General features: G+C 38.5%; 1 protein-coding gene across 1 annotated transcript in view; it reads left to right on the plus strand.

Moving 5' to 3' along the window:
• Positions 1 to 1,248: 1,248 nt before the first annotated feature.
• The window catches only part of rgs9a (regulator of G protein signaling 9a), a 28,018-nt gene continuing 1,296 nt past the window's right edge, over positions 1,249 to 27,970 (plus strand). The window contains exons 1-16 of the mRNA XM_067488153.1: positions 1,249 to 1,377; positions 5,145 to 5,241; positions 8,098 to 8,148; positions 8,289 to 8,395; positions 9,234 to 9,285; positions 10,406 to 10,464; positions 15,080 to 15,156; positions 15,894 to 15,975; positions 16,065 to 16,127; positions 17,902 to 17,931; positions 18,148 to 18,209; positions 19,475 to 19,588; positions 22,297 to 22,412; positions 22,835 to 22,922; positions 23,360 to 23,498; positions 23,614 to 23,696. Coding sequence (XP_067344254.1) covers positions 1,309 to 1,377; positions 5,145 to 5,241; positions 8,098 to 8,148; positions 8,289 to 8,395; positions 9,234 to 9,285; positions 10,406 to 10,464; positions 15,080 to 15,156; positions 15,894 to 15,975; positions 16,065 to 16,127; positions 17,902 to 17,931; positions 18,148 to 18,209; positions 19,475 to 19,588; positions 22,297 to 22,412; positions 22,835 to 22,922; positions 23,360 to 23,498; positions 23,614 to 23,696 — 1,289 coding nt within the window. The 5' untranslated portion in view covers positions 1,249 to 1,308. The remainder of the gene's footprint in view (positions 1,378 to 5,144; positions 5,242 to 8,097; positions 8,149 to 8,288; positions 8,396 to 9,233; positions 9,286 to 10,405; positions 10,465 to 15,079; positions 15,157 to 15,893; positions 15,976 to 16,064; positions 16,128 to 17,901; positions 17,932 to 18,147; positions 18,210 to 19,474; positions 19,589 to 22,296; positions 22,413 to 22,834; positions 22,923 to 23,359; positions 23,499 to 23,613; positions 23,697 to 27,970) is intronic.

Here is a 27,970-nt window from a genome sequence, read left to right on the forward strand (position 1 = left end):
TTGGAATCAAATTTGGAATCATTTGCCAAGTTCTGGTCTTATAAAGTTTGAAACCCTCCTCCTTACAAAGCATACAGAGCTCTTAATGATCAAGCTCTATCATATCTAAAAGACCTAATATGTAACCTAATATCATTCCAATAGACCACTTTGTTCTCAGATTGCAGGCCTACTTGCAATTCCCAAAATCTCCAAAGGTAGAATGGGAGGCAGAACTATCAACCAGCTCCCAGTTTAGATTTGGGAAGCACCCTCTCTACTTTTAAGACTAGGTTGCAGGTATCCCCTGCTTTGGAGCTGTGTCTTTCAAGTGTAGCTACTGGTTCCTACCAACCTGTAATTGTTTGTTGCCTTCCTGTGTGAAAGAATGTTTAATAAACTGATCTAAGAAAACAAGTTAAGTAAACCGAGGCCATGATTGAATGGGCACATGTGTGAGGTCTTCCACATGACCAGTGACTGAATAAATAATAAATTAATTGTATAGATTCGAATTAATTAAAATGGCAAAGTATATTGTGACAGTGAAACAACTCAGTTTTCCATACGCTGTCATCTGAACTAAACTATGTCTCTGACTGAGTGGATGGTAAATGCTCTGCACTTATATAGCGCTTTTCTGTCTATTGGTACTCAAAGTGCTTTACACTGCTTCTCATTCACCCATTCACACCACACACCACCACCACAATCACACACTTCCCAATGGGGACGCTGCTATGCAGCTCACCAACGCTCACAGGTTTGAGAAGTTGACACACCAGCTTGCAGTTAAAGTCGGGCACCCTAACTTCTGACAGGAGGAGAAAAGTGGAATACTTTGATTGATGTAAAACTTGTATTTGTCCAGATTGGTGATAGATTTCAGTTTTTACAAGGTTAATCAAGACCTAGATAGTTTTCTGGTATACTGGAGTTGTGATGGGGTGTTTTATTTTATAGTAGAAGGACAACATTTCTTTGGACATGCATTGATGTAAATATGTGCTTTTCTACTAGTTGTCAATAAGCATATTATGTTTTTGTACAGTGAATTTTGAGGTAAATAAAGGTGTGTTATAAATTCAAGTTCCCTCTCTCTCCTCTCTTGTCTCTCTCTCTCTCTCTCTCTCTCTCTCTCTCTCTCTCTCTCTATCAGACAAAGGCAATTGGTCCACCCTTCCTATCCTGTCTTGCAGTCCCAGGAGGAGTACGTTCATGTTCACTGCATGTGTACATTTCTGGCAGCAACTATACTATTGTAGGTTAAATATTTCACAGCAGGATATTTTCATTTACATATCATTAGGTTTTCATCCATCTACAAACATGACAATTAGAACAGCTCGTCCTGACAGAGGTCAACACTTACGATCCCGTATGCATTGCCTTGAAAAGGTAAGTGGACAATATCATTATCATTAATATTATTATGATTATTAATCATCAGTGATTTGTAAATCTGTATAAGCTGTTGATACTCTATATTTGTGATATCTCATTCTTTTAGATATCACAAAAGCACACAAAAATACGATGCACAAACCAACAAATGGCATGTACAGTTTTTGTAGTAATAATGATTAGTTAAAAGAAACTACCACTAAAACAATGTTTTCCTTTTCCTGCTAGATAGCAGTGATGATAGATAATTTGTTAGATAATTTGTTCGCCTGAAGAAGAGCAGAGGATAGATAATCTCTAATTCTATCTTTAAGCTAATTAGAGTTGCTGCTCTGCTTCCAAAAATACTGTGGAGATTAACAGCAAAACCTGACCTCAGCAAGTATGCTTCCAATGACAGATTATAGGTTATGGATAGTCATGATCGCTTTGAGTCAAAAGACAGGACAGTAACATAAAAACAATGTATTTCATTAGAAGTGAGCAAGGAAAAAATACATTTTGTCTAATAAATTATTAAGGATAAAAATTATAAAATACATCCTTTTGTGGACCCACAACTTCCACAATAGTTACTTAGTAGTTCCTTCTTGAATAAGGAATAGTAAGGTAACATTTTATATGACTCCCTGAGGGGGAAATTCAGATGGCATAGAAGGTGAGTAAAAATTACTCTCAGCAAAACTACAGAACTGAAAAAAAGTATAATGATACAAATGTATTATAGTAAATAGAAATAGCAGTATAATATTAACAGTATAATATTACAGAATGTAATAATAATAATTATAATTATTATTATTATTACTATAATATTAATAGTAATAATAATAATAATATAGACAGTGCTGAGATGGAGTGGTTAGTACTGCAACCACACAGCTAGAAGGTCCCCAGTTTGAATCTACCTGCCCTGTGTGCAGTTTGCATGTTCTCTCTGTGCTTGAATGCATTTACTCCAGTACTCCATTTACCTCCCACAATCCAAAGACATGCATTTTAATTGTAATATATTCTTATTATAGAAGAGAGTGTGCAAGATCATAAGAGACAACAGTGATGTTAAGAAATCAGGCAAATTAGTTTTCCAGTTATCCAGGCTGCTTTGGATTGCTGGGAGAGATGGAAAGCAAAATCAACAGACTTCTGACAACAGAAACAGGAGACCTGCAGCAGCATCCCTCTATATGCTGCCATGGAACCTCCATTTTTTCCTTTTTGCTGTCACCATCTGGAAATCATCCACTTAAGTGAGTTGGATCTAAGTTAATTGAGCCATTTCCAATAATATATAGAGGGGTTACATACAGAGGATGTGGGACTAACACTAAACTAGGTGCTTAGTGATCTAATATCCGCAGAAGCAACTGCTAGCACAACTAGAGGTTGACAAGGACAAACATGAATGTTATGGCAAGGGGGAGCAAAAAGACAGGTCAAGGGGGAAGTGTCACTCCCCCCACACACACACACACACACACATATACACACACACACACACACATGCACACACAATTTAAGATTGGGTGATTAGTGCAAGAGCACCTGACCTGAGATTGAAGATCATGACTTAGGTGGACACTAGGAACCTCTGGCCAATTACCAAGACTAAGTAAAGTGCCCTATGAAAGTCTACTAAAATATGTAAATACAGCATTATGAACAATCTCTACTATGACCATTACTTAAACCAACACAACAGCAACAGTATTGCTTGGAGATCCTTGACTATGAGATGAACACAATCAGTATCCTCTACGGAGAAGGAGGGTGGAGGTCAAGATCAAGGAAAGAAGTTAGCCAGCTATTAGAATTGCAGAAAGGCATGATAAAGAAAATGGGACCTAAGAAGTACAAAAAAAATGTCCATATCTGAGGCCTGTTGACTAACCCTAACCCTAACCCACCAAGCAAAGGCTCCCAACCCTGGCTACCCTTCTAAAGAGGTACATCAGTGAAGTTGAAGACAGGAGAATAAACCAGATGTTCTCCACTGATCCGTCCAGTAGCAGGGTAATAGCATTAGAGCAGACCCACCGAGGCTAAAGACTGCACAATGCCTGGTGTACCCGGAATACCTTCCCTGAACAAAATCCAGTAACCATCACAATGGCAGACATGCAAGCATGAAAAGGTGCATACCACCAGGCCCAGACATGATCCATTACTACTGGTTAAACAAGCTTACCTCTCTCTGTGAGTTTCTAACAAACCAGCTATTAGTTGTTGGAAACCACCATGAATGGTTAATTAAAGGCCAGATAATCCTAAGAAGGGACCAGCCTTATCCTACTACCTGCCTCTGGACAACATGGAAGCTCCTGTTAAGTATAATAGCAGCTAAGATAAGCTAAATAGATGAGCAAAGCCAAAAAAAAGAATTGGTAGTAACACCAGGGGACCAAGGCACCACCTACTGTTAGATAAAGCAGACATTCAAGATTACTGACCTGTGCACTGTCTGGACTGACTACAAGAAAACCTATGACTTAGTGTCTCACACTCGGCTCCTGAAATGCTTGGAACTCTACAACATCAACATGATTCTAAGAACCTTCATCGAAAACTTTGTGGAATTACAACTTTAGAGCCCGTCTTCAAGTCAATTCCACAAGTCACCATCAAGAACACCATTTTCCAAGGAGATGCTATGTACCTTCCGCTGTTCCGCATAGGGCTTAACCCCCTTATCTGTGTCCCCACCAAGAGGAATTATGGATATCTATGGAGCAACTATCATCATCTCTATGTGTATAACATCAAGGGCTCTACAAATAGGGTCAAAAGAAGCTGGGGTCTACCAAACCAGGCACAACTCCAGGTGCAGGTGTGCAAAGCACATAACGACAGGGAACAAGATGCCAGCAGGCAGGGAATGGTAAACGGTCTGCACTTATATAGCACTTTTCTACATATTGGCACTCAAAGCACTTTACACTACTTCTTATTCAACCATTTTCACTCACAACCATCAATGGGGGAGCTGCTATGCAGCTTGCCAACACTCACCAGAAGCAACTAAGTTGGGGTTCAGTGTCTTGCTCAAGGACACTTCAACATGTGACCAGAGGAGCCAGGGATTGAACCAACAACTATGAGATTCATGGACAACCACTCTACCGTCCTGCGCCACTGTCGCCAACAGGGGATATGTAGAATATCATAACCTGGTGGACGGCATAGTTTAAAGACACGTCTATGCCAAGTAAAGCCTGGAAGTCCTATCATCAAAATGGGACACACATCCAAAAATGGTTGAGAATGAACAAACTAAGATCCTGTGGGATTTTCAGATACAGACTGGCAAAGTGGTAATTGCTAACCAACCAGACAAAGTAGAGGTGGAAAAACAGAAGAATATAGCCATTGTGATAGATAAACCAATCAAGTGAAGGAAGCTTGAGAAATGCCATAAACTGAATGAAAAGTTAAAACATAAGGGTCAAGTAATTGATCGAAACACTGGGAGAGTGACTCCAGCAGATTCCAGGAACATCTGAGATTTCCGTCCAGAAGACTGTAGGCCTAGGAAGAGTTAAGATACTGCGCAGAACCTTTAAGCTGCCAGGCCTCTAGTAGAGGAGCCAAGCTTGAAGGAAGGAAAAATACTGCACAGAAGTAGGGGAGAGTGGAAACCTTTGTCTTTTTAAAATTGAAACGGGGATGTCAAAGGTGGAAATCATTGTTTGTTATTATTACTGTCTGTGAATGTCAATTTTCTTCATATAAATTAGTCCTGGTTGCTGTCTGTCTGCTTCCAGCTGGAGGCCATTGTGGTGGAGATGCAGGACCCAAAAAGTGGAGTTAAAGGGTCAGAACAGAAACTCAACGTTACTACCGTCCCACATGTAATTTTTGGTGAGACTGACACACACATATACACAAATATTGGCCAGTATCAGACAGAGGTAATATTAGCTTCTCAGAATAGAGTTATTACAATTGGCATTCTCTAACTGATCTTAGTGATGCCTTGGACAGGTTTTGCTAACTATATTTTTGAGTGTACATTTTCAATTGTTCATAAATTTAACAAAGTGTCAGTCACCATCTTGTTAAGGTCACTGTGAGAATATGATAGAATAAAACTGCAAATTGTCCTGAAAATATCCATAGGTTAACTAAAGCACAGTAGTGTAAAAACACTGACAGGTTGCCTTGACTGTCTAAGCTGGTGACATAGTTAACCTATGTTAACCTAGGCAGTCCAGAATTAGACGAGATCTGGACAGTGCTTTAGGAGCTAAAGTGGCTTTATAATCTTATCTAATATTAGTCAGGAAAGGTCAGTGTGGACACATGGGCCAAAGTATAAGATATAAGCCCCTCCTGCTGTGACTAACAGTTACAAAATAATTTGTCAGAACAGCAGCTAAATCATATGATTTATCTAGTCTGGAGAGTTTTGTCCATCACCCCTAAAATTAGTAGTAAATGTTCTGCACTTATATGGCACTTTTCTACTTATTGGCACTCAAAGCGCTTTACACTGCTTCTTATTCACCCATTCGTACTCACCATCACACACACACACCAATGGGGAGCTGGCCAACACTCACCGGGAGCAAATAAATTGGGGTTCAGTGTCCTGCTCAAGGACACTTCTACATGTGACCAGAGGAGCTGGGGATTGAACCAACAACTGCAAGATTGGTGGACAACCACTCTACCTTCCTGCACCACTACTGTCTATAGTGGGTTTGTTAGTTACACATTAAGGTTAAAAAACTAGTTAAAATTATTTGTTTTTGTTTTTTTTACCTTTCCAACAGTGTATCCCAAGGATAACTGGGATAGGCTCCAGAACATCACAAACCCAAAGTGGTTAAGATAATAGATGGAATAGGATGATAATGTGATTGTCATGGCAAAAACTATACGGCAAGTTTAGGAGGCAAAAGGCAGCTCACAGTCTTTGTTATGGTGAATTTAATCAGCAAGAGGGGGAAACACACATACAGAAGAGAACTACACTCATGAGTGGGCCAAATCAGATTGACCAGGTTTACAGGTTATGGTTGTCTCTTAACCACTCAGCTCAGCAGCTGAATTCATGCAAAAGGACAAAGGAATGACTCAATGCAAATCAACCTTACAGAACATACATACAGGTCAGTGGTCACAGTGGTCAGGAATCTAATTAGCAAGTCTCTGAGACTACTCATCTTCTATGTGTTCCCTGCTGGGATAGCTTCCTGATGAAGCTCTGGTCTAAAGACAGTGCAGACAGAAGGTTTACTGAGGTATGAAAGCAGCATTTGGTCACCATAAACAGGCATTTTGCATTTATAGGAAACTTTCTCTCACAGTGATCACATTAATGCACTAAATCCAGAACTGCTGGTAAATGAGAGCGGTGTGGAAACAGTTAGTGCTCCATCTACTTTACAATTTACATGCCTGCGCCTGCATACACATGAAATTCTAATCTTTAAACCTTGAGAATAACTTAACAAAATACAGTTTAAAACTAAGCACTCCAGTTAATAATAGCTACATTACTTATTTTTGTTCTATTGTTGTATTACAAGTGTTATCTGGTCATTTTGAGACTGTAGCTACTTGGAGTTTTGAAATGTGATATACACATTTTCATCACAAGCGTCAAGAACATAATAAATTGCAGGTATTTCCGTTTTAAAAATCTTTCTTCAAATCATCATAGATTCATTATCTCTACATCAACAAGTGATGCCATGATTTGGCATCAGTCTTTATGGCAGATACTTCTTGCAGCAACCCTTCTATTTTATAGCACCAACGTGAGCCTTGGTGGCCAGGTGACTGGTCCCCAGTAGCATTCTGTTTAGGTTCTCTATTTTCTTTTGTTGCAATCCTTACACTCTAGTTTTCTTAGCCTTATTAGCACTATTATTCTCTTCCTTAGTGTTCTAACCCAGTTGCTGTATTGTTTTGTGATTTTTCATGTTTGTGGTCATGATTAGATTCTTTGCCTTTTGTTAGTAACCGCACCAGATTTGTCCTGCTTCGAGAAGTGAATTTTTGTTAGCCTTCTCTTTCTTGTGTTTTATAATAGAACTTACTTTTGTTGTCACTCTCCGTCTCTTACCTTGTTTTCTCCTTGAATCCATCTTTATACAAAACCCTGAAAAATATAGTATTGAAGTATTGCATAGTATTGCTACAATCGTAATGTATGTTCAGAAATTTTGGGGAATGAGGTTGGCTAGAAAAACTATGAGTGAAGACAATGTGACCTAAGTAGAGTCATGAATAACAGAGGTTTAAAATACTCGAGCTACACTAAAGAGTAACTTTTTGCTATTGGTTTGTATCGTTTTAAACAGTTAACCAGATTGCAGTTAAACTACAACTCAGATATTTAACGTTGCACATTAGTTGTCACATTAGTTATCACATTAATTTGCCAGTACACATTAGATTTAACCTAATATTATTTAAATACTTCTGTACACTCCAATCTGAATTAAAAGTATAATTTTATTTTTTTTTTAGTAGTGAAAAAACTAAATTACACTTAAGCATTTGTAAGTATAAATACAATTCATATTCCAGTTCACTTGATTATTTTTATTTATTAATTTTTTTAGGGTGGTCAGTTTTAAAAATTTACCAGAAACTTAAAAGAAAAAGATAGGAAACAGAGATACATCTATTAACGTAACAGTCTTTTTTTAAAAAAAAACTAAATATGCAGTTTATACAGTCATCCTCTCTTCTGTTTTCTCACAGGCAAGGACATAATTGCATGGGTTACCAACAAGATGAAGATCACTCCAGAAGGTATCCTGTAAACCATGAGATTTGAAGAACTGCTGTTAAAACATATCTTCATAAACACTAATTATTGCAAAATATGACAGCAGAAGAAACATCAAATTTTTAATTTCCCCTTCTTCTGCTTTCTCCTGTCTGTGTCCCAGAGGCTCATGCTTTTGGCACCATGCTAGTGGCCTTTGGCTACATTTATCCATTGCAGAACCACAAAAAGCTGGTCCTTTACAATAACACCAGCCTCTACCGCTTCCAGGTAAAGCTAAATCCTCCATTTCCCCATTTGTTTTTGTAATAAATGTCACATTTTTCATCACAGGGAAACATATTCCCTGAACTCAGATTCCTGCATAGCACAAGACTAGTGTTTTAAAGTCAACAATGAGGTTTTAAAAACTGTCAAATATGGTTTTCCACTGCACACTACTAGTAAATTTTAACTCTACTGATCGTTTTTTTTTTTTTAAAGTTTTGAATAGTATCAAGGTACATTGTGATACTGCTCATTCAGAGTGAAGCATCACCTTTGAGTAACCATTGATGTTTTGTCTTCTGAACTCAAGGTATTTTTTAGCAGTCTTCTATATTTCTGCCTCCAGCCTTTTCTAAAACAAAATGCATCTCCTTACTGATGTGACAGAGAATCAAAAAAAACATTTTATCCATATCCTCAAATGTTCCTGTGTGTTGGGTTACTGTGGTTGTGTGTGGCATTGCTATGACAACCTGTTTCATTGACGTGGGTATTTGTAGAGGAAAACTTACGTACAGTACCTAATGCTAAAAGTAAGTATACTGGAGACAGAGTTGAGCTGGTAGTGCTAGATGGATAAATGCTCTTTAGGAAAGTTCCTTTCTTTATGTAGCAATTTTGTTTTCTTAATTGATGCTTTAGCTTCAAATGCATCACATTTCATTTGCTTACCATTGCAATTTAGTCACATGACAAATGTGTTAGTAACGATTTTTTCTAATTCATTACATACCTTAAAAATGTATACAAATTAGTATTTTAAAGTTAGTATTTTTTATAGACAGTTTTCATTATAGCCATTTATGTTTTATCACTAACACTTTTACGCAACCTTTTTCAGACCCCTTACTTCTGGCCTACACAGAAATGGGTTGCAGATGACTCTGACTATGGTGGGTACAATAAACACAATACAATAAAAACTCATATTCTAAATTCATTAAATTTAAATTTAAATATTTGTAGTTTTTTATTGATTCCAGTTACAGCTCAGGAAAATAAAAAATCCTTTATCTCAAAATGTATTTCATTTAGAGTTTAAGTAAACTACTATTCACACAGGATAAATGGCTTGCAGGCCTGTCTAGTTCAGTACATGCAACCACAATCATGGGGAAGACCTCTGATTTGACTGAATGCAATCAACATCTTTGACAACAGTGAAGCTACAGGCTTAAGATTATCAAGAGAAAACTTCTGAAGCATCTTACTTGGGATAAAGAGAAAAAAGAACTAGACCGCTGCTCAGTGGTCCAAAATCCTCTTTTCAGGTCAAAGCAAGTTTTGTAATTCAAGTTCAAGTTGAGAGGCACAGAATACAAGTTGCTTGAGGTCCAGTGTAACATTTACACAGTCAGTGATGATTTTGGGTAACATCACATCTTCTGGTGTTGGTCCACTGTGTTTATCCACTCCAAGTTATTGCAGTCATACTTTTTTAAAATTGGGATTTTCTTTTCCAGGAGGACTTTGCACCTGCCCACAGTGCCAATACTATTATACTAGGTGCGTTGCGGACATTGTTATTGTGCTTGACTGTCCAGCTAGCTCACCTGACCTGATCAGAGAATCTAAAGGGTATTGTCAAGAGTAAGATGATAAATACCCAACCCAACAACAGAGACAAACTGTAGAGTGCTATCAAGCAACCTGCTCTTCAATAATCCCTTAAGCAGTGCTAAAGGCTAATCACCTCAATGCCATGTCCCATTGACGCAGCTATTCCTGCCAAAGGAGCCCCAACCAAGACTGCATAAATATACTTTTCAGAAGCTGTGCATTTCTGTATTGTACATCTATTTTTGATTAGTGTTAGGAAATATTCTAATATTTGAGATACTTTTTATTTATTTTTTTCAGCTGTAATTATGGAAATGTGAAAAAAGACTTGAAATGAAAAGCACCATCCCTTCAGCTATACTGTTTAAAAGTGAGACATGGCATGCAGCTGTTTGTAGGGATAACATAGAATATGTGAAATTTGTAATTATTATTTCATTGCTATTATTGTAGCCATTTACCTGGCAAAGAGGAACATCCGCAAGAAAGGCATGCTAGAACCCCATGAACAGGTATGTGTATAGAACATGTTTCTGCATGGGCATACAGTTCTAAAAGATACAAATGGGAATTTGACTTGATTTGCTTTACTCTGAATGAGCATTTGGTCAAAGGGAAATTGTAAATCATAACACTTGCACTAAGACAATCAAAATGCTGTGACTCAGTTGGGATTGATATTAAATTACAAAATTCTTAATATGCAATAAACAGTGAGATGCACTGTTTAAATTTGTTAAATTCAAAAAAATCTATGTACCCCCCCCCCCCCCCCCCCCGCTTGCTGTCCATGATTTTTCTTCTTTCAGTTGCTCCCTTTAGAGGTTATGGCAGTGGATCATCTGTTTCCATCTCACTCTGTCCTCTGCATCGTCTTCAATCACAAACAACATCTCCCATGTCCTCTTCTACAGTTTCTGTGAACCCTCCTCAACATTCTTTCTCTGATATACTAACTGGCCTTTATCTGCACATGGCCAAACCACCCTAAGTCTTATTTCTCTCACTTTGTCTCCCAGCTGTCCTACCTGTGCTGTCCCTCTAATCTACTCTTTTGTAATCTTGTAAATCTTTGTCACCAGAGGTGATCTTACTCGAATCTGACGGTCCTAACTCTTCAGCACATACTTCACTCCAGAGATCGTTGTTAGACAAACATTGAACATTTATTGTACTTGCTTCTCAACTCAGCCAATGACGAATCAATTGTACATACAACTTTAAGCACAGTGATCTCACAAACACACTCACTAGCTGTTTCATCAAACAAGTTTCCCAAAGTATGTCTGAACTCACAGAACTCACAGGACTTGCAGAACTCGGTAAGAAACCATGTGCCTCAACAGCTACACACAGAACCCTTTTCTTCTACCTTGTTGCGGTCCACACCTTTCTTGTAGTCAGAGTTCCCCTGCTCTAGTTACTGTGTAACGTCTGCACCCTTCAGTAGCTGAGCTAAAACTGAATCTCTCCTTCACAAACCCTTAGCATTGCATTGTTTCCTTGACCACTGGTCAACAAACTTAAAGGTAATCTACATAGGCAATCATCAAAGGCAAATTATCGAAGCCATATGATGTCACTAAAGACATCATCGGTACATAGACACATCACAAACACACATTACATAAACAATTACATTAGACAAGCAAACATTACATAAAACAAGTAACTAAACTAACCCCCTTGTTTGGCTCATACACCTACTGAAAATTGAATATCTTGATCCCTGTTCCAGCTTCACCTCCTGTCTTTTTTTCAGTTCCACCATCTACAGGCTGTACCCTTCCATCTTGTACATTTTTAATTTCTGTCTCACAAATATCCTTGTATCACAGATCACTCCTGGCATTCTTCATCCACTCCACACTGCCTTCACATCTCTGCCACATTCCACTTTGTACAGTTGAATCTAGGCATTTAAACTCATCCACCTTCACTGCTCTCTCTCTTGTAAATTCATCATTCCACCACCATCACTCTCATTTACACACGTACTCTGTTTTACTCCTACAGACGTATATTCCCCTTCTCCTGTACCACTCTCACACACTTCTCTGCCACACCTGACTTCCTCAATGCTTTCTTTAAGTCCACAAACACATGATGTAACTCCTTTGGGCCTTCCCTGTCCTTTTCCATCAACACTCTCAAAACAACATTGCATCCCTCAGCCTGTCTTCTACTTCTCTTTTCCCCAGTTTTGTGATGTGGTTGATTAACTTTACACCTCTGTAGATGCTATTCCTCTCCCTTATTCTTAAAAATTGTAACAAGTACATTCCTTCTCCGCTCCTCAGGCATCCTATCACTTTGCATAATTAAATATATATAACATTCTGGTTAACCACTTCACTGCCATCTCTCCTAAGCATTTTCCCTCTGCTGGTATGTCATCTGCACCAACTGCCTATCCTGTCTTCATCCTTACTAATTGCCCATACTTGATGTTACTATGTCTGCTTCCTCTGACCTTCTCTCTCACTCATTTTCTACATTCATCTTCTCCTCAAAGTTCTCCCTTCAACAACACCCTCTCAGCTTGTCAGCACATCTCCATCTGCATTCACCGCTCAAACCTGCATCACATCCCTCCCATCTCGATCCTGCTATCTGGTCAGTAAATATAAGTCCTTTTCTCCATCCTCAGTGTTCAGCTTCTCATACATCTCTTGTATATGCCTTATCCTTCCTGACCTCTCTCTCAGCATGGCTTCGCATCTCCTTGTATACTTCTCTACTTCTCTCATCTTTCTTAGCAATCCAGTTCTTTTTCACCTCATCTTTTTATCCTCATCTTCTGTCGAGATGTCACATGTCACATCTTTGTCTCCTCTCAGCATCTGATTCGCCTTCTCTCTGACTGTCATTAAAAAGTCTTCCTTTTTCCATTTCCTCCATCTGATTTTTCTTTCAGTCCTCACTCTCTTTGTCTTCCTCACCTCCAAACTCATCCTGCAAACCACCATCCAGTGTTGTCTATCTACATTGTCCCCTGCCACCATTTTACAGTGTCTGATACCTTTCAAGTTCCATCTCCTGCACAGAACATAGTCCAGCTGTGTGCATCTTCCTCCACTCTTTTAGGTTAACATGTACTCCCACCTCTTCCTAGAATATATATTCACCCCTGCCATTTCCATTCTTTTTGCAAATTTACCCTTTCACATCCCTCTTCTTCACATTGTACCTACTGATCACCTCCTCATCACCTCTGTTCCTTTTACCAACAAGTCATCGGGAGTCCACTCCAGTCATAACTTTTTCTTTCTCGGCAGTGCCATCCACCACTTCATCTATCTTGCTCCAAAAATCTTTCACATCCATCTTACATTTATATGAAAAGGTATATAAAATCTAGAATAGAATTTAAAAACCTGCTTCTTACATATAAAGCTCTGAATGGTCAGGTACCATATCATCCCAGTAGACCACTTCGATCTCAGAATGCAGGCCTACTTGTGGTTCCCAGAATTTCCAAAAGTAGAATGGGAGGCAGAGCCTTTAGCTATCAAGCTCCTCTCCTGTGGAACACCTCCCAGTTCGGATTCAGGAAGCAGACACCCTCTTTACTTTTAAGTCTAGCCTTAAAACCTTCATGTTTGATAAAGTTTATAGTTATAAAATTTATGTTATACATTTTTGCTACAGTATTTTGACTGATAAGTAATTTCCTGGCCTTACCTTTTAATACACACAGCATGTTTACTTTGCATGATATCACCAACTCTCTCCCTTTTCCTGTCATAGTGCCAAAATTCAAGGTTTCTACTCTCATTTTAACACTCCTGTGCTTTCTCCTGTCCTGCTGCCTCCGGACAGGCTTTCCCTCTTTCTTTCTCCATCTTTGCCCGAAAGTAGCATATTTTCCACTGATACCCTGTTGGTTAACAGTGACTTTTGTGGTTTTTGGTAACCTGGGCCCTCGACCAATCCGGTATGGAAATCTAGATTATGATCCAAAAATTTGGTTTGGAACTGGTTTTATGCCGGATGTGCTTCTTGATGCAACCCTCATCATTTATCTGAGCTTGTGACGAGCACAAAGAATGCACTGGCTTGTCCACCTCTGTGGCTGGGTTCCCATATGTCTGTGATTAATAGTAAATGGTGGACAATTGCTCTACCTCCTGCAATTCAGCTTGATACACAATACAGGGTTCATGATTCAATATAATCCCAATACAGTTAAAGTAAGAGTACAAATAAATAGTTTACAAATAAAAGATTCTTAGTTTTCCCATTTTATGTATATTATATATCTTATAATTAAATAAAGAATCTTTTAAAGTGTGCAATGTGCAACCTCTTTCACATTTTTTTAATAGTAATATGTGCTAACACTTATTTGATTCTGAAGAGTTGTGGTGGAAGCCTGTTACATAGACTCACCAAGCACTTGCAGGTACACAGAGGGATTTGCCTCAATGTTTCGAGCAAAGACTGACTAATCACAAAAGGACAAATACCTCTCTGTGTGTTGCAATAATTTAAATCATGTACACCACACAGGTACAACGTTATGACCACCTGTGCAATTTAATGCAATCCAATAGAATGAATTCTACCTTTACAAGGTTATGATTTCTCCGTTTTTAGGTTCAAACTGTCAGAAAGTGGATAATTTGACTATGTTTTTATTATTGAGGTCAAAGTGGGTAGTTGAGTCCTACTAAAGTCCATTATAAAAAGAGGTGGAGCTAATGCTTTGGGAATTGTATTTATAATAAATTAGCTGGCAACAGGTGGTCATAATATTATGCCTGATCTGTGTACATAACAATATTTCAGTATAGCTAAGCATAAAACTGGCAACGGCTCAGTTGTTAGAGTGAATGCCCACTGGCCATAGGGTCAGTCATGGGCCTATCCCAATGCCCAGCTATGCAGTGCCACTCCCAAGCCCAGTAAAATTGGGGAGGGTTTTATCCAGAAGGGCATGTGGTATAAAAATGTGCCACAATTTGCAGACAAATGATCTGCTGTGGTGACCATGAATTTATGGGATAAGCTGAAAAACTAAGTCTCTTGAGTGTTTCTTCTGTCACATCTGAATCCTTAGGCAAAAATAGTTGAATTACTTTACAAATTGCTTCTCCATAATGTTTCTATATTTGTGTTTTAAAGGCACATTACAACCACCTGTATGAATGGCTGAACCACAAGTGGGACTTTATTGTGAGGCAGGCTACTGAACAATACAAGTATGTAAAAACAAATTTTTTAATGTTAGATTATGGTGTGCATTTTAGCTTTATTTGTCAGATCACAGTGATGACAAAAGTCAGGGTGACGTGAAGATGCTCGGACAATTGTGCATTTTAAAAAGGGAAGTCCATGCAGTTGTGTTATAGGATATCTGAACTTAACCCCACCTTCACCAAAACCATAAAACATTGTTATAATGTGATATTTAGGTTCAGCATGTGATAACCAACCTTAAGCAATTGGGTCCCATCAGCCTATTTCTATGAATCTAAATGCCCAGTGGGGTAATAACATTTGAAGCAGACTTCGAAGTGATAGAATTGATCACATTCTTGAATATATACAGTTTTCTGCTAAATAGCAGGCCTACTTACACTATGTAGCAGGTTTGGCCAACTCCTTGAACTACAATTCTAACTGGTCTAATTTACTGATCACTCTGATCCAGGTAGTCAGCAGTGGGTAGTCTGAGAAGAGTTGAAAAACAAGCAGCACAGGAGCTCTTGAGGAACAAAGTTGGCCTGGTATTTACATAGTATAGTCTACTATTTGTGTCCAAAGATATAGATATATGTGCGACAGTGTGACAACCTACCCATATTCGGAAGCCAATATTATCAGTTAAGTCACCATCTGTGGACACAGCATTTTTAAAAGTTAGCTTATACAGTAGCTTTTGGTAGATTAGTTCAACTTAACACTGCCTTCTTTGAGTTGTATGTGTGTCTGTCAGGGCTGGTAAAGAGAGGAAGAAGCCAGATCGCGTGGTGTTTGACTGCCAGGAGAGGGCTTACTGGGTAGTGAACCGACCTCCGGTTAGTGTATACCAGTAGATTGCATTATGTACTGTCTGTATGATTTTCCTTAATGTAGATTTATCACAAATAATCTTGTGTATGTACAGCTCCATACCAATAGTGCAATGGACTGTGGTCCAGAGCGTCTTATTGATCCCAACACAGATGAGGTAACAGGTCAGTACACATGCATACACACAAACAGTGGAGAGATTGAGGCCAGCTGGTCTTTTGAGAAAAACAGTGAAATTTAACATGTACTTCAAGTCTTATTTCTTTAGATACAATCATGACAGTAAGTATTCAGACCCATTCACCTTTAGCTAATTTTCTGTAAAAAAAATTACTGTAGTTTCTTTTAAGGCGTGTTAATGTGCACAGAATAACCCACAATGACAAAGTAAAAACAAGCAGCATTCTTAAGTCGTCCTGAAGCTATTTCATTGTTTTTCTCGTATGCTTTGGCTCATGGTCATATGGAATGGTTAATAATCACCCCAAATCTGTGGTATCACACACTTTTGACCAGGTTTTCTTTGAGAGCTGTTCTATATTACACTACATTCATATTTCTCTCAATTGGCTGCAGATTCAATCAGTGTGCTTATTGGATCTGCACACGTCCCCCCCACAACGTGATGTTGGTATGTTGGAAGAGAGAAAATGTGATCTGAAACCAAAAGTGCTATTTTCTGTTGTTTTATTTTAACCAACTCTGTTGGTTCCAGTCATTCTTCCATTACACCATTATTGAGACCACTGTGATAAGGTTTGATACACCTGATCTGTGGTTCACCAAAAAAATGTTATTGTGGAAGGCTACAGAGAGTTGCTTGGAGCTCATAGCTAGGTTTTTGTCCGGACATGCAATGTCAATTGCTGGACCATATATAAACAGCTGGACACATGTTGACTCCACTCTAGCCTTTTTAAATAAATATTTAACATTTTTTTCAAAATATTTAGTAGTAATGTGTTTCCACTTTAATATTATGCAGTAAATGTGCAAAAGGTAAAGGGATCTGCGTCTGTCTTTGTCACTGTCACTGAAATTTTGTAGGTTTAGTAAACTTAGAGTAAACAGTACATAAAGTTAACAGGGTGGTACAGTATATATATATATATATATATATATATATATATATATATATATATATATATATATATATATATATATATAATTAACTATGCTTGAAATATCTTTCTGTTGTTTTATTTTTAAACAATACTATATGTATATGTATACTATATGTGTATATATATATATATATAGGATCAATGTCATTCACTGCCTTTTTTCTGTCTTGTTTTCTTTCAAACAGATCTTACATTGATGAAAAAAGACTACTGTGATCAAACAAAAATAAAAAAGAGTATAGTGTATAGACAGTCATTCTTGTGTCTAGTTTAAATAATACCCATGAAGTCTTTTGTCAGTCCCTCCAGGAAATGGTGATCATTAAAGAACAATTTAAGTTTAATAAACAATTTTAAGGAGCTTGTAATATTGTCAAGTTTCCTACTGTGCCCTAAACTGGTCACATTCATATACATGTTTTCCATCCCACTTTCCATTAAGTACATTTGTAAATATACCAAGTTATTGGAAATTATAACCTCTATCTAAACAAGCCAAATTAAAATGATTTATTCTCTTATGGGATCTTTTTATAGCAAAAATATACATGCTTAATTGGTTAAACATATTTGTCTTCAAGAACAGAAAACCGAAAAGAGAAAGTAACTCCTATCGTGGAGGGACTATCAAGTACTATTATTTTTGTGCTTGTTATTTTCCACCGTTCTGTTTGTGCTTTACCACTAGCAGATCTATGTGTCATTTTTGTGTTTCATCAGACTGTCCATCATGACAGTTTTACTGTTAGATGATAATACATTTACCTAAGCCATTTCAGTGAAAACAAATTTTGTCTTGTCTCTCAGAAAATCACGTTTGACCAGTACAGACGCATGGTAAGGCATAGTATTTCATTACTAATGGTATTAAAAAATATACACACAGTATTAATGTTATAATGCAAATCTTTGAATTTCCTCCACTGTTGATGAGTAATAGATGTGAACTGTCTAGACTTTTACGGTTTCAGTATTGAGCAGAACATTTTTTCATGTGGGTAACTGCAATACTACATTTATGATTGTACGAATGATGTTTCTCTTTATTTGCAGAACATGTTCTATCAACAAGCCATCATGAGGTCAAAGGTCAAATCTAGTGTATCCCTTGGAGCGTAAGTTCCTTTTAAATTATTCTATGGTCTCAAAATAACTTTTTCTTACAATTATGATATACCAGCTTGTTATTATATTTTCTTATTTTTCACTGTAAGTATTTCATTTAAGAAATCTATGAAATACAAGACATAAAGTATGTCGTTTGTAACTTTCACCAAAAACAATAAAGGGAAATGACTTACCGGTTGGCGACATCTAGTGAAAGTAGTGAACGTGACAACACAACACACTATTAAGAGCCTTCAGAGTTTGTTAGTAGGGGGTAGTGGCTAGTTCACAAAACACAGGACATTTTCTCTCAAAAGCAATGCTACATTCAGGTAAACCTGTAGGTCTGCCTCAGTTGTCGCCAATACTAGTCTTAACTATTAAGCTTTTAAAAATTATGTTTGAGAATATACATCGTTGTTTTAATCATGTGTCAAGTAAGGGACACACCTGAAGACCAGCAAACACTGGACAGTTCAGGCATAGACAAGACCATTTCCACCAACTATCACAAATTTCTTGTTTCTGACAGTCTGGAAAGAGCAACACTACTCTCTCCAGACTGAGTAAACTGGGGACAACCCTGTTAATGACTGGTTGGGAATTTTATGGGATCTTATGGAGATTGTCACAGCTCCCAAATCCCACAAGAGTGGAAAATACTTAGGTCTACTGTTGCCAAAACTAATATGGCAGCAAACAGAAAATGACTTTTTCACTTAATTTGACTTAACAATTTGAACGTAACAGAATAAAAGATGAAAAAAGCACTAAAATCAAGGATGTAAAGGTGAGAACAACACAGATTTTGCAGCCTGAAAATGAAGGTAAAACAACTTTATAAAAGCAATGCTACATTCAGGTAGAGCTGTAGGTCTGCCTCAGTAGTGAAATCATCAGTCGCCAAAACTAGCCTTAACTATTAAGCTTTTAAAAAAAATATGTTTGAGAATATACGTCTTTATCACTAACGACTAAAATATTTACACAGCACACACTTAGCTGTAAGTTGTATTTGCTGTAACAACTCAGCCCAGCAGAACAGAACAGCAGCCACAATTTTGTCGAAAGGGGTGCAATGTCAACATATGTATTCATATGTAGCTGAATTATTTCAATAAAAGGTTCAGTGATCCATATCCAAGGGTAGGTACAAAGGACATTCCTGGGCATTAAAGTTGGAGAGCTTCTTGTTTTGTGTTCAGGTGAAACTCTGGCATAGATGACATGTGGTGTCTAAACAGTAGGTTTCATCATAGTTCTGTCTCTGCAGACTTGTCAAGTACATCACAACCTACAAAAACCATGACCCTTTCCTGGCTTCCTGTTTACCCAGCAACCCTTGGCAAACAGACAATGACACATACTGGACTCTCAATATGAGACGGTAAGGAGCTCCACATTTTTGCTTTCTGATCAAGGTAAATAGTATCAAATTAAAATATTTGTGGTGAGAAACTGGTGCTGCATAATTATACTCATAGAAGCTGGGATAAGAATTTCTAATTTGTAATGTATGTTCTTTAACTTTAAAAAACTGCTTGTTCATGATCAAACAGATACAAATAGAAATGTACCTTGTTTTCTGGAAACACTTATTGTCAGAGTTTTGACCAGTGCTCCTTGTAAACAAACGGTTCCAATGTGCAGGGAAACATTCTCCAAACATGAGTCAACATTCAGATGCCACTCTGAAGTGCTGTACATGCGATGCTTTCCGTGTAGACACGTCTTTGACCATAACTAGCATAATTAATTCCTTGAATTGGTGCAAACAAGCAGCTTTTTTCCACACAACACAGCAGTAAAGCAACACAAATAAGCACAGATGAAAGTAAAGGTGAATGAAAAAAAGTATTTTGTATTTCGAAAGAGTTCATTTAGTTGTGCTAAGCAAAATAAAGCAGCATTACAAATGACAACATAGCTCAAAATTTCATTCATTTTTACTAGCTAGCAACACAGCAACAGCTTCTGAATAGCTACCAGGAGCTACCAGCACCAGCTACTTTTATCATTCCATGTGCTTTTATTGAATTTCTTGTATGACAAATGCCTTAGTGATGACTAGAGATTAAAGCTAATCATTTTCAAACGGAAATGCTAATCTTTTCCATGTGCTCCCACCTGCGCACCCCACTCCTACCTACACAAGCGGTATGGAAATAATATTTGGTTCAGAGTCACAAAAGTCTGCTGTAAATTTTGAGCCTCTATTGCCAGGTAGTTGCCAGGGGAAAGCAGACCACATTTGTTGGCGACAAAGGAATAATCATCCAGGAATTCATCCCCGGTTTTGTTTAAAACGGTTTTAATAATGTTTCCTTTTGACTAAAGATATATAATTGTCTTTTTTTATCTCTATAATATGGCAAGTCAAATCTAGAAGTCATACCAACAGGACAAACATGTTAGAGACAGTTTTGTAGGCTTTTGAAAAACACTTATATTTTTCTTTTCGTGTTTCCAATTCCAAAAAAGGTAGGATGATGTATAAAAGACAAATAAAAAGAGAATGCAATGATTTGCAAATCTCATCAACGTATATGGTAAATGGTCTGCACTTTTCTACCTGTGTTTTTCTACTCAAAGTGCTTTACACTGCTTCTTATTCACCCATTCGCACTCACAATCACACACAAACACATACAGGGTTGTTCAAAATAATAGCAGTACAATGTGACTAACCAGAATATTTCAGGTTTTTAGTATATTTTTTATTGCTACATGGCAAACAAGTTACCAGTAGGTGCAGTAGATTCTCAGAAAACAAACAAGACCCAGCATTCATGATATGCAGCTCGTAAGGCTGTGCAATTGGGCAATTAGTTGAAAGGGGTGTGTTCAAAAAAATAGAAGTGTGGCATTCAATCACTGAGGTCATCAATTTTGTGAAAAAACAGGTGTGAATCAGGTGGCCCCCTATTTAAGGATAAAATCAGCACTTGTTGAACATGCATTTGAAAGCTTGAGGAAAATGGGTTGTTCAAGCCATTGTTCAGAAGAACAGCGTACTTTGATTAAAAAGTTGATTGGAGAGGGGAAAACCTATAAAGAGGTGCAGAAATTATAGGCTGTTCAGCTAAAATGATCTCCAACGCCTGAGAGACGTGGAAGAAAACGGAAGACAACCATCAAAATGGATCGAAGAATAACCAGAATGGCAAAGGCTCAGCCAATGATTTGCTCCAGGATGATCATAGACAATCTGAAGTTACCTGTAAGTAATGTGACAGTGACAAGAATCCCCCCACAAAGTCCCTCTGTTAAAAAAAAGGCCATGTGCAGAAGAGGTTACAATTTGCCAAAGAACACATCAACTGGCCTAAAGAGAAATAGACGAACATTTTGTGGACTGATGAGAGTTAAAATTGTTCTTTTTGGGTCCAAGGGCCACAGACAGTTTGTGAGACGACCCCCAAACTCTGAATTCAAGCCACAGTACACAGTGAAGAGAGTGAAGCCTGGTGGTGCATCATGATGTGGGCATGTTTCTCCTACTATGGTGTTGGGCCTATTTATCACATACCAGGGATCATGGATCAGTTTGCATATGTCAAAATACTTGAAGAGGTCATGTTGCAAAAGAGAGAAAGCAAAAAGGCTACAAAGCAAAACTCAAGAACAGGAAGTGGACCAGATCATGACAGGTTGATGAGATTTGCAAACTTTTGCTATCAAATGTAAGCACCAGATGTAGTGTAATTGCTTTGGCTTTTTAGAAGGAATAATTCAGTTCAGGGGCCTAATGCAGTAAAGACATTTCCATTTGAAGACTAGTTGATTTACTTAACCAACTAATGTCAATTGAGGGTCTAAGGAGGTTGTCATGGCTGTAGAGCTAATAAAGCCCTTTGTGGCAAATTTGCATTTTAAAAATGGGCTATATACATAAGATTTCAATAATATTGACTGTGACTATGACCCAAATTTGCTGAAATGTATTTCAGCTGTGAGAGTTATATTAGCTATTTGAATTTTAATGACACTAACACAAATCGAAACAGTTGGGTCTTTACAATATACAATGCTATTAAAAAGCCGTAGTCATACACTTGAGTTTCAGTGGGTGATAGAAACTCTGTTGCTGTTCAGAGTTGACATTCCAACTAAGATGCGAGTGGAGCGCTGGTCCTTCAGCTTTTTTGAGCTATTGACTGACCTGCGAGGCCGAGATGACTTCAAGATCTTCCTTAAGAAGGAATTCAGTGGTATGTTACTAAATATCAATAAATGCATTTCAGTTTAGATCATCTAAAGTGCTGATTGTGACTTAGTATCCCTAAGGTGGTTGAAGGATTAATAAATTCCCTCCCTTTTATTTTCTCAACCTTCCTCATAATTTGTAGTGTATCCTAAGAAGTTCTTGTACCAAGTGAAGGATGTTTTTTCATCTTATAAGACCAATTATGAGCTTTCTGTCCGTCAGACTAGATGCTATAACTATTTATTAACTCAGGCAACAGTTGTTGTCTATATAGTCACTCCCATCCCAGGTGCTTAAGTATGTCACCCCTTTAGCGAAGTCATAGGTGCTTTGGAGATCTTCCTGACTAGGCCCCTGGTTGCACATGAATCTATCTTATCGCCAAGGTTATTTATTTAATCTTTTATCTATGTGTGTGTATCACAGGTGAGAACTTGGCATTTTGGGAAGCAGCTGAAGAACTGAAGTGGGGTACTGCATCTTCTATGTCAACAAAAGCTGAGACCATTTTCAAGTAAGACAAATAAATAGGAAATTAGACTTTTAGATCTCTGTGTCCGTCTGTTGTTAGATCTAGATCTATAACTGTAAGATCTATTTATCATTTCAATTCAACTTTATTTATATAGTGCCAGTTGACAACAACGTAATGTCAAAGCATTTTACATAAAAAAAGTCAAGACTATACAGATATGTATAGAAAACCTAACAAATCCCCCATGAACAAGTTCTAGGCAACAGTGGAGAGGAAAAACTCACTTTATCAGATGAAACTTCTTCCCCGAAGTTTTCACTGGTTTTCTGCTCTCTATACTGTCTGGTGTTAAAGGCTTAAAAGGAAAAAAATATCATAAAAAGTAATTATGGAGCAGTGTGTGTCACTGCTGCTCAAATTAATCTCAAGTAAAGACTTTGTATGAAACCTTAATGTCTGTGTCTGTCTGTGTTCAGGACCTTCTTGGCTCCTGGTGCCCCCCGTTGGATCAACATTGATGGCAGGACAATGGGTCTGACAGTGAAAGGCCTTGAGCATCCTCATCGCTATGTGCTGGACGCAGCTCAGACTCATGTTTTTATGCTCATGAAAAAGGTGTGTCAGTGTACTGTCAACGAGACTTTTCCATTTCTCCAGCCCTTGCATATTAAAAGCCATTTTATTTAATGAATTTGAGGTCACCAGCAGTCTTGTATTTTCATTGATACAGGATACTTTCTTCCGTTACCTGAAGTCACCAGTGTACAAAGACATCCAGAAGAAAGCACTAAACCCTGAGCCTCATAACTTTAGGTTGGTGGCTAAATTTGTTTAATGTCTTTCTGCTGTTCTTTGACGTCTAGAAATTGTTGTTGTGTTGATAACTGATCATTTACACCAAGTTTGCGATGCCCTATCAGGTTACGGCTGCATTGACTTGTGACAATTTTTGACCATATACGTGTGTAAAGTTTTAGCGGCTTAGTTGCAGTACAATAACAGCATTATCAGGTACAATCTTAATTTCCTACTCAAGTTAACTACTGTCATTGAGTAGTATTCAAGTTATATACGTGACCACCCTGGAGAGGCTATGCAGCTTCGGCTTGCTACAGCCACAGGACCAGGCAGTAATGGAGCCTCCTTCCACCACTGATGTTTGCTAGAGGAGATGGAGGCAGTGCTACAGCAGCAGGCTAACAGCTAAGCTAAAGGCTAAACCATGCAGAACAACGCTCTTATCCACGTTACTCTCAAACTTCCACTCTCAGGACTTAATAGCAAAAATTCTGATTCTGATGAAGCCATTGACTTCATCATTATTGTAATGTTCTTGTTAGGTAGAAAGAAATTAGCATACACCCCAACCTTTTATTTTTTTTACAGGCTAGTTGACCTTCCTCACTCCTCGTCCCCATGTCCCTTCATTTCCTGCTGTTATACTGCCACCTACTGGTATTCTTTATATTAGTCCCTATCACCACATCCCCTTTACTACACAGTATAACAGTTATACAAAACTAAGGACTATTCTATTAGCAACTGAAAGGAAGATAAAAATAGAACTTTTAAACTACCATGTAACCTGTGTAACTTGATGTAGTATCTAATTATTATGAATGAATACATTGAATTAGTATGATTACAACATATTAGTTTCAACTCAAAACCCACTGTGCACACTTGCTCTGAGTCTCTCAGGTGTATCAGCCTTGGAGGATCCTAGCCCTGGCTCAGGATGATGCAGGTCCAGTGCCTTGCTGACTTGTTTTTCAGAGTCTGACTCCTAAAAATTATCCTCAAAGTTCTTATGAGTCTTCAACAACCTTTTCCCGTTCCTCATGAGCACTTGTCCATCCTCCTTCTTGACCGTAAATGACCTTGGACCCACTTCCTTAAGAACAATTGCCTTGCGTTCCTAGGAACAGGGATCCTCTGTTCTCACAACATCATGTTCCTGTAGAGGTTCAAGTCTCCTAGCTGTTTGGGCATAGTTCATTTTCTGCTTCAGTTGGAGTTTTTTCTGTTTTCTTGTCAGAACTTTGTTTATGTGATTTCTTGGCACGTGTGGTAGTGTAAGTATGCAGCTTGTTATTGGAGTTTACCAAAGCCAGGTAAGGGTATGTGTTGTGTCAGCAGCTTTCTTTAAAATACTTTACACAATCTGTACCCTTTTTTTTGCTTTACCATTAGCCTGTGGATATAATGGGGTAGAGGTAGTGTGTTGAAACCCATACTGCTAGGCAAACTCATTGAATTCACTGTAACTTAACTGTGGACCATTATCACTCACCACATATTGTGGGATGTGTGCAGATGTGTTAGAGAACTCTGCTACCTCTGGATAGTTGGAGTAGTAATCTATTACTAGGAGATATTTTTTACCATTCAGGTGAAACAGATCTGTGCCCACTTTCTGCCAAAGTTCTCTTGCAGTGTTGTTGATCAGCATTGGCTCCTTTGTTTATTTGTAGTGGTGCTTGAGATGTGTTACATTTGCCAAAAATTTTCTCAATGTCCATATTAATACAGGGCCAATAAATAGCTTATCAAGCTCTCCTCTTACATTTCTCAATGCCCAAGTGTCCCTCATGGGAACAGTGAAGCATATCCCGGAGCATGGATTGTGGGATGAAAACTCGGTTCTGTCATAACACCAGGCCATTTGTCACACTGAGTTTTGTAAGCACTGGATATGGCTGGGGACAGCTTCCTTTTGTCCATCACTTTCTGTAGTCCTGCGTCTTCTGCTGTTTCATGAAATATTTGCTGTAGAATAACATGAGACACTGGAAGTGTAGCGGCACTAGGTTGACATGCTCTTCAATGTTATCAGGTAAAGCACTGACTATTTTGTCAGGGCATAACCTTTTTCAGTTTCTGTCATGGTCAATGATGCATATGCCACAGGTTGGCATTTGTCTCCCTCAACTTGGAGCAAAAAGGCCCCCAAACCATCATTTCAGGCATCAGTGGAGATTTTAGTTTTCGTCGTGGGGTCAAAGAATGTGAGAACTGGCACTGTTGTGAGAGTCTCTTTCAGTTTTTTCCTGTCGAACAGTCCTTTCAAACACCTTGTTACGTTGCAGCAGGTTTCGAAAGCATGCTGTCTTGGAAGAGAGATTGGGAATGAATTTACAAAGAAAGTTGATCATCCCCATGACTCGCAGGACTGCTTTTTTGTCTATTGGGGATCTACCGATCAGGTTCCACACCATGTTCAGTGAGGTTATCATTCAAGAACGTAATTTCTGTTACACCAAACTGACATTTCTTTCTGTTCAGTTTCAGTCCACTTTCCTGGACTCTTTTCAACAGTTTTTCTAGTCTTTCATATTCCAGATGTGTAGCTCCCGAGACCACCAGGTCTTCAATGTACACTGTGGTAGCCTCCAGACCCCCAATGATGGATTACATAGCTCTGTGGAAGACCTCTGGTGCTGAAGTTATGCCAAAGGGAAGCTTGAGGAAACAGTATCTTCCAAAGAGGCATTTTGAAGGTGTAGTACTTGCTGCTTTCTGGGTAAAGCTTCAGCTGCCAAAATCCATGTGATACATCCAGTATACGAAAAAACTGACACCTGCCACTGTTATTTCTTCTCTTTTGGGGATTTGTTAGTGCTCCCTTTTTATGTTTTCATTGAGATCTTTGGGATCTACACAGACTCTTAAGCTGCCATCTGTTTTCTTTGCACATGTGATTAAGTTCACCCAGTCTGTGGGCTCTTGTACACGCTCAGTGTCTCCAATTTGTGTCATCCAGACCACCACTTAAACTTGCGATTTTAACTTGAGGTCTGTGAGAAAGTTATCAAATGACCCTCCCTGTTATTGGACTGAAGGATATACCTTTCATAATTTTCTTCATTTTTCTTTGAAAGAAAGTGCTCGTTGAATTTCTTTAACACCTGCCCGAACTTGTCTTTTTCTTCTGGTTAAGCGAGCACAAATGTATTGAAAAGTTCAAGTGATCCGGTACCAGCGACAGTTAGTAGCGTGGCTATCGCCTGGCTCCTCAGACCCCCCCCCTTGTGATGATAATTCCTGCATAGAGGCCCCAGCTGATCACAGAAAAACACATACAGAGTTTGGCCAGAGGGCTTAATGGAAGCCTTGCAGGACTGGAGGAGTATGCTGCATCTATATCTGCCTTCATCCAAAAATGCACAGGGGTAGAACATCTCCTCTAAGGCCAATAAGAAGCTATAGATGTTGCAGGGCAATGTTAAAAAAAAAAGGACACAGGAGCCAACCTTTATCAAGTAATAAGAGTAGCAAAACGTGCCCATGCTGGGAAGCTTAATAATTACTTCCAGGACCCAGGCAACACCAGGAGCCAGTGGGAGGGGATCCAGGTGATTACAGATTACAAGGCTGCTCCTCCACTGTGCGACAACAACCAACACCTCCTCAAAGAAGAAAATTACTTTTTTGGTAGATTTGCATCACTCGACAAGACCCCTGCAATAAAAGCCATTCCTCACTCCGAGGAGAGGGCACTGATTCTCAGCTTGACTTCTATAGGAAAGATCCTGAGGAAGGTAAACTTCAGAGTTATGTATTTAATTTTAAAAATATGCAGTCAAATACTTTCAATGCTACAAGCCCAGATTTCCAAAACAAAGTATAGTTATTGTACTGTTGTACATTTCGTAAGGCAGTCGTCCACGGACCACAAGGTCAGTGGTTCAGCTTTTGGAGCAGCTTTTGTTTTACTGTCTTCACCAGTTTCAACTGAGGCATTATAGAAAGCCTGCTGAACAGCTACAGCACTATCTGGTTTGGCAGCTGCACATACGCTGATGGGAAACAGTGCAGAGAACAGTGAAGACAGCTGAGAAGATTTTTGAAACTTCTGCTCCATCAATTAATGACACTGGGCACAAATGCTGTCTGACTAAAGCCCGTAATATCATCAGAGACTCAACACACCCTCACCATGTATTGTTCTCTGCTGCCCTCTAGAAAGAGATTTTGCAGCAATAGGGCCATTACAAACAGGTTCTGCAATAGCTTCATCCCCCCATGCCATCAGACTGCTGAACTCAAAGTAAACACCACCCATGTCTATCCTTACGAACATCCAC

This window comes from Channa argus, chromosome 20, assembly GCF_033026475.1.
Source record: "Channa argus isolate prfri chromosome 20, Channa argus male v1.0, whole genome shotgun sequence".
Classification (NCBI taxonomy): Eukaryota; Metazoa; Chordata; class Actinopteri; order Anabantiformes; family Channidae; genus Channa; species Channa argus.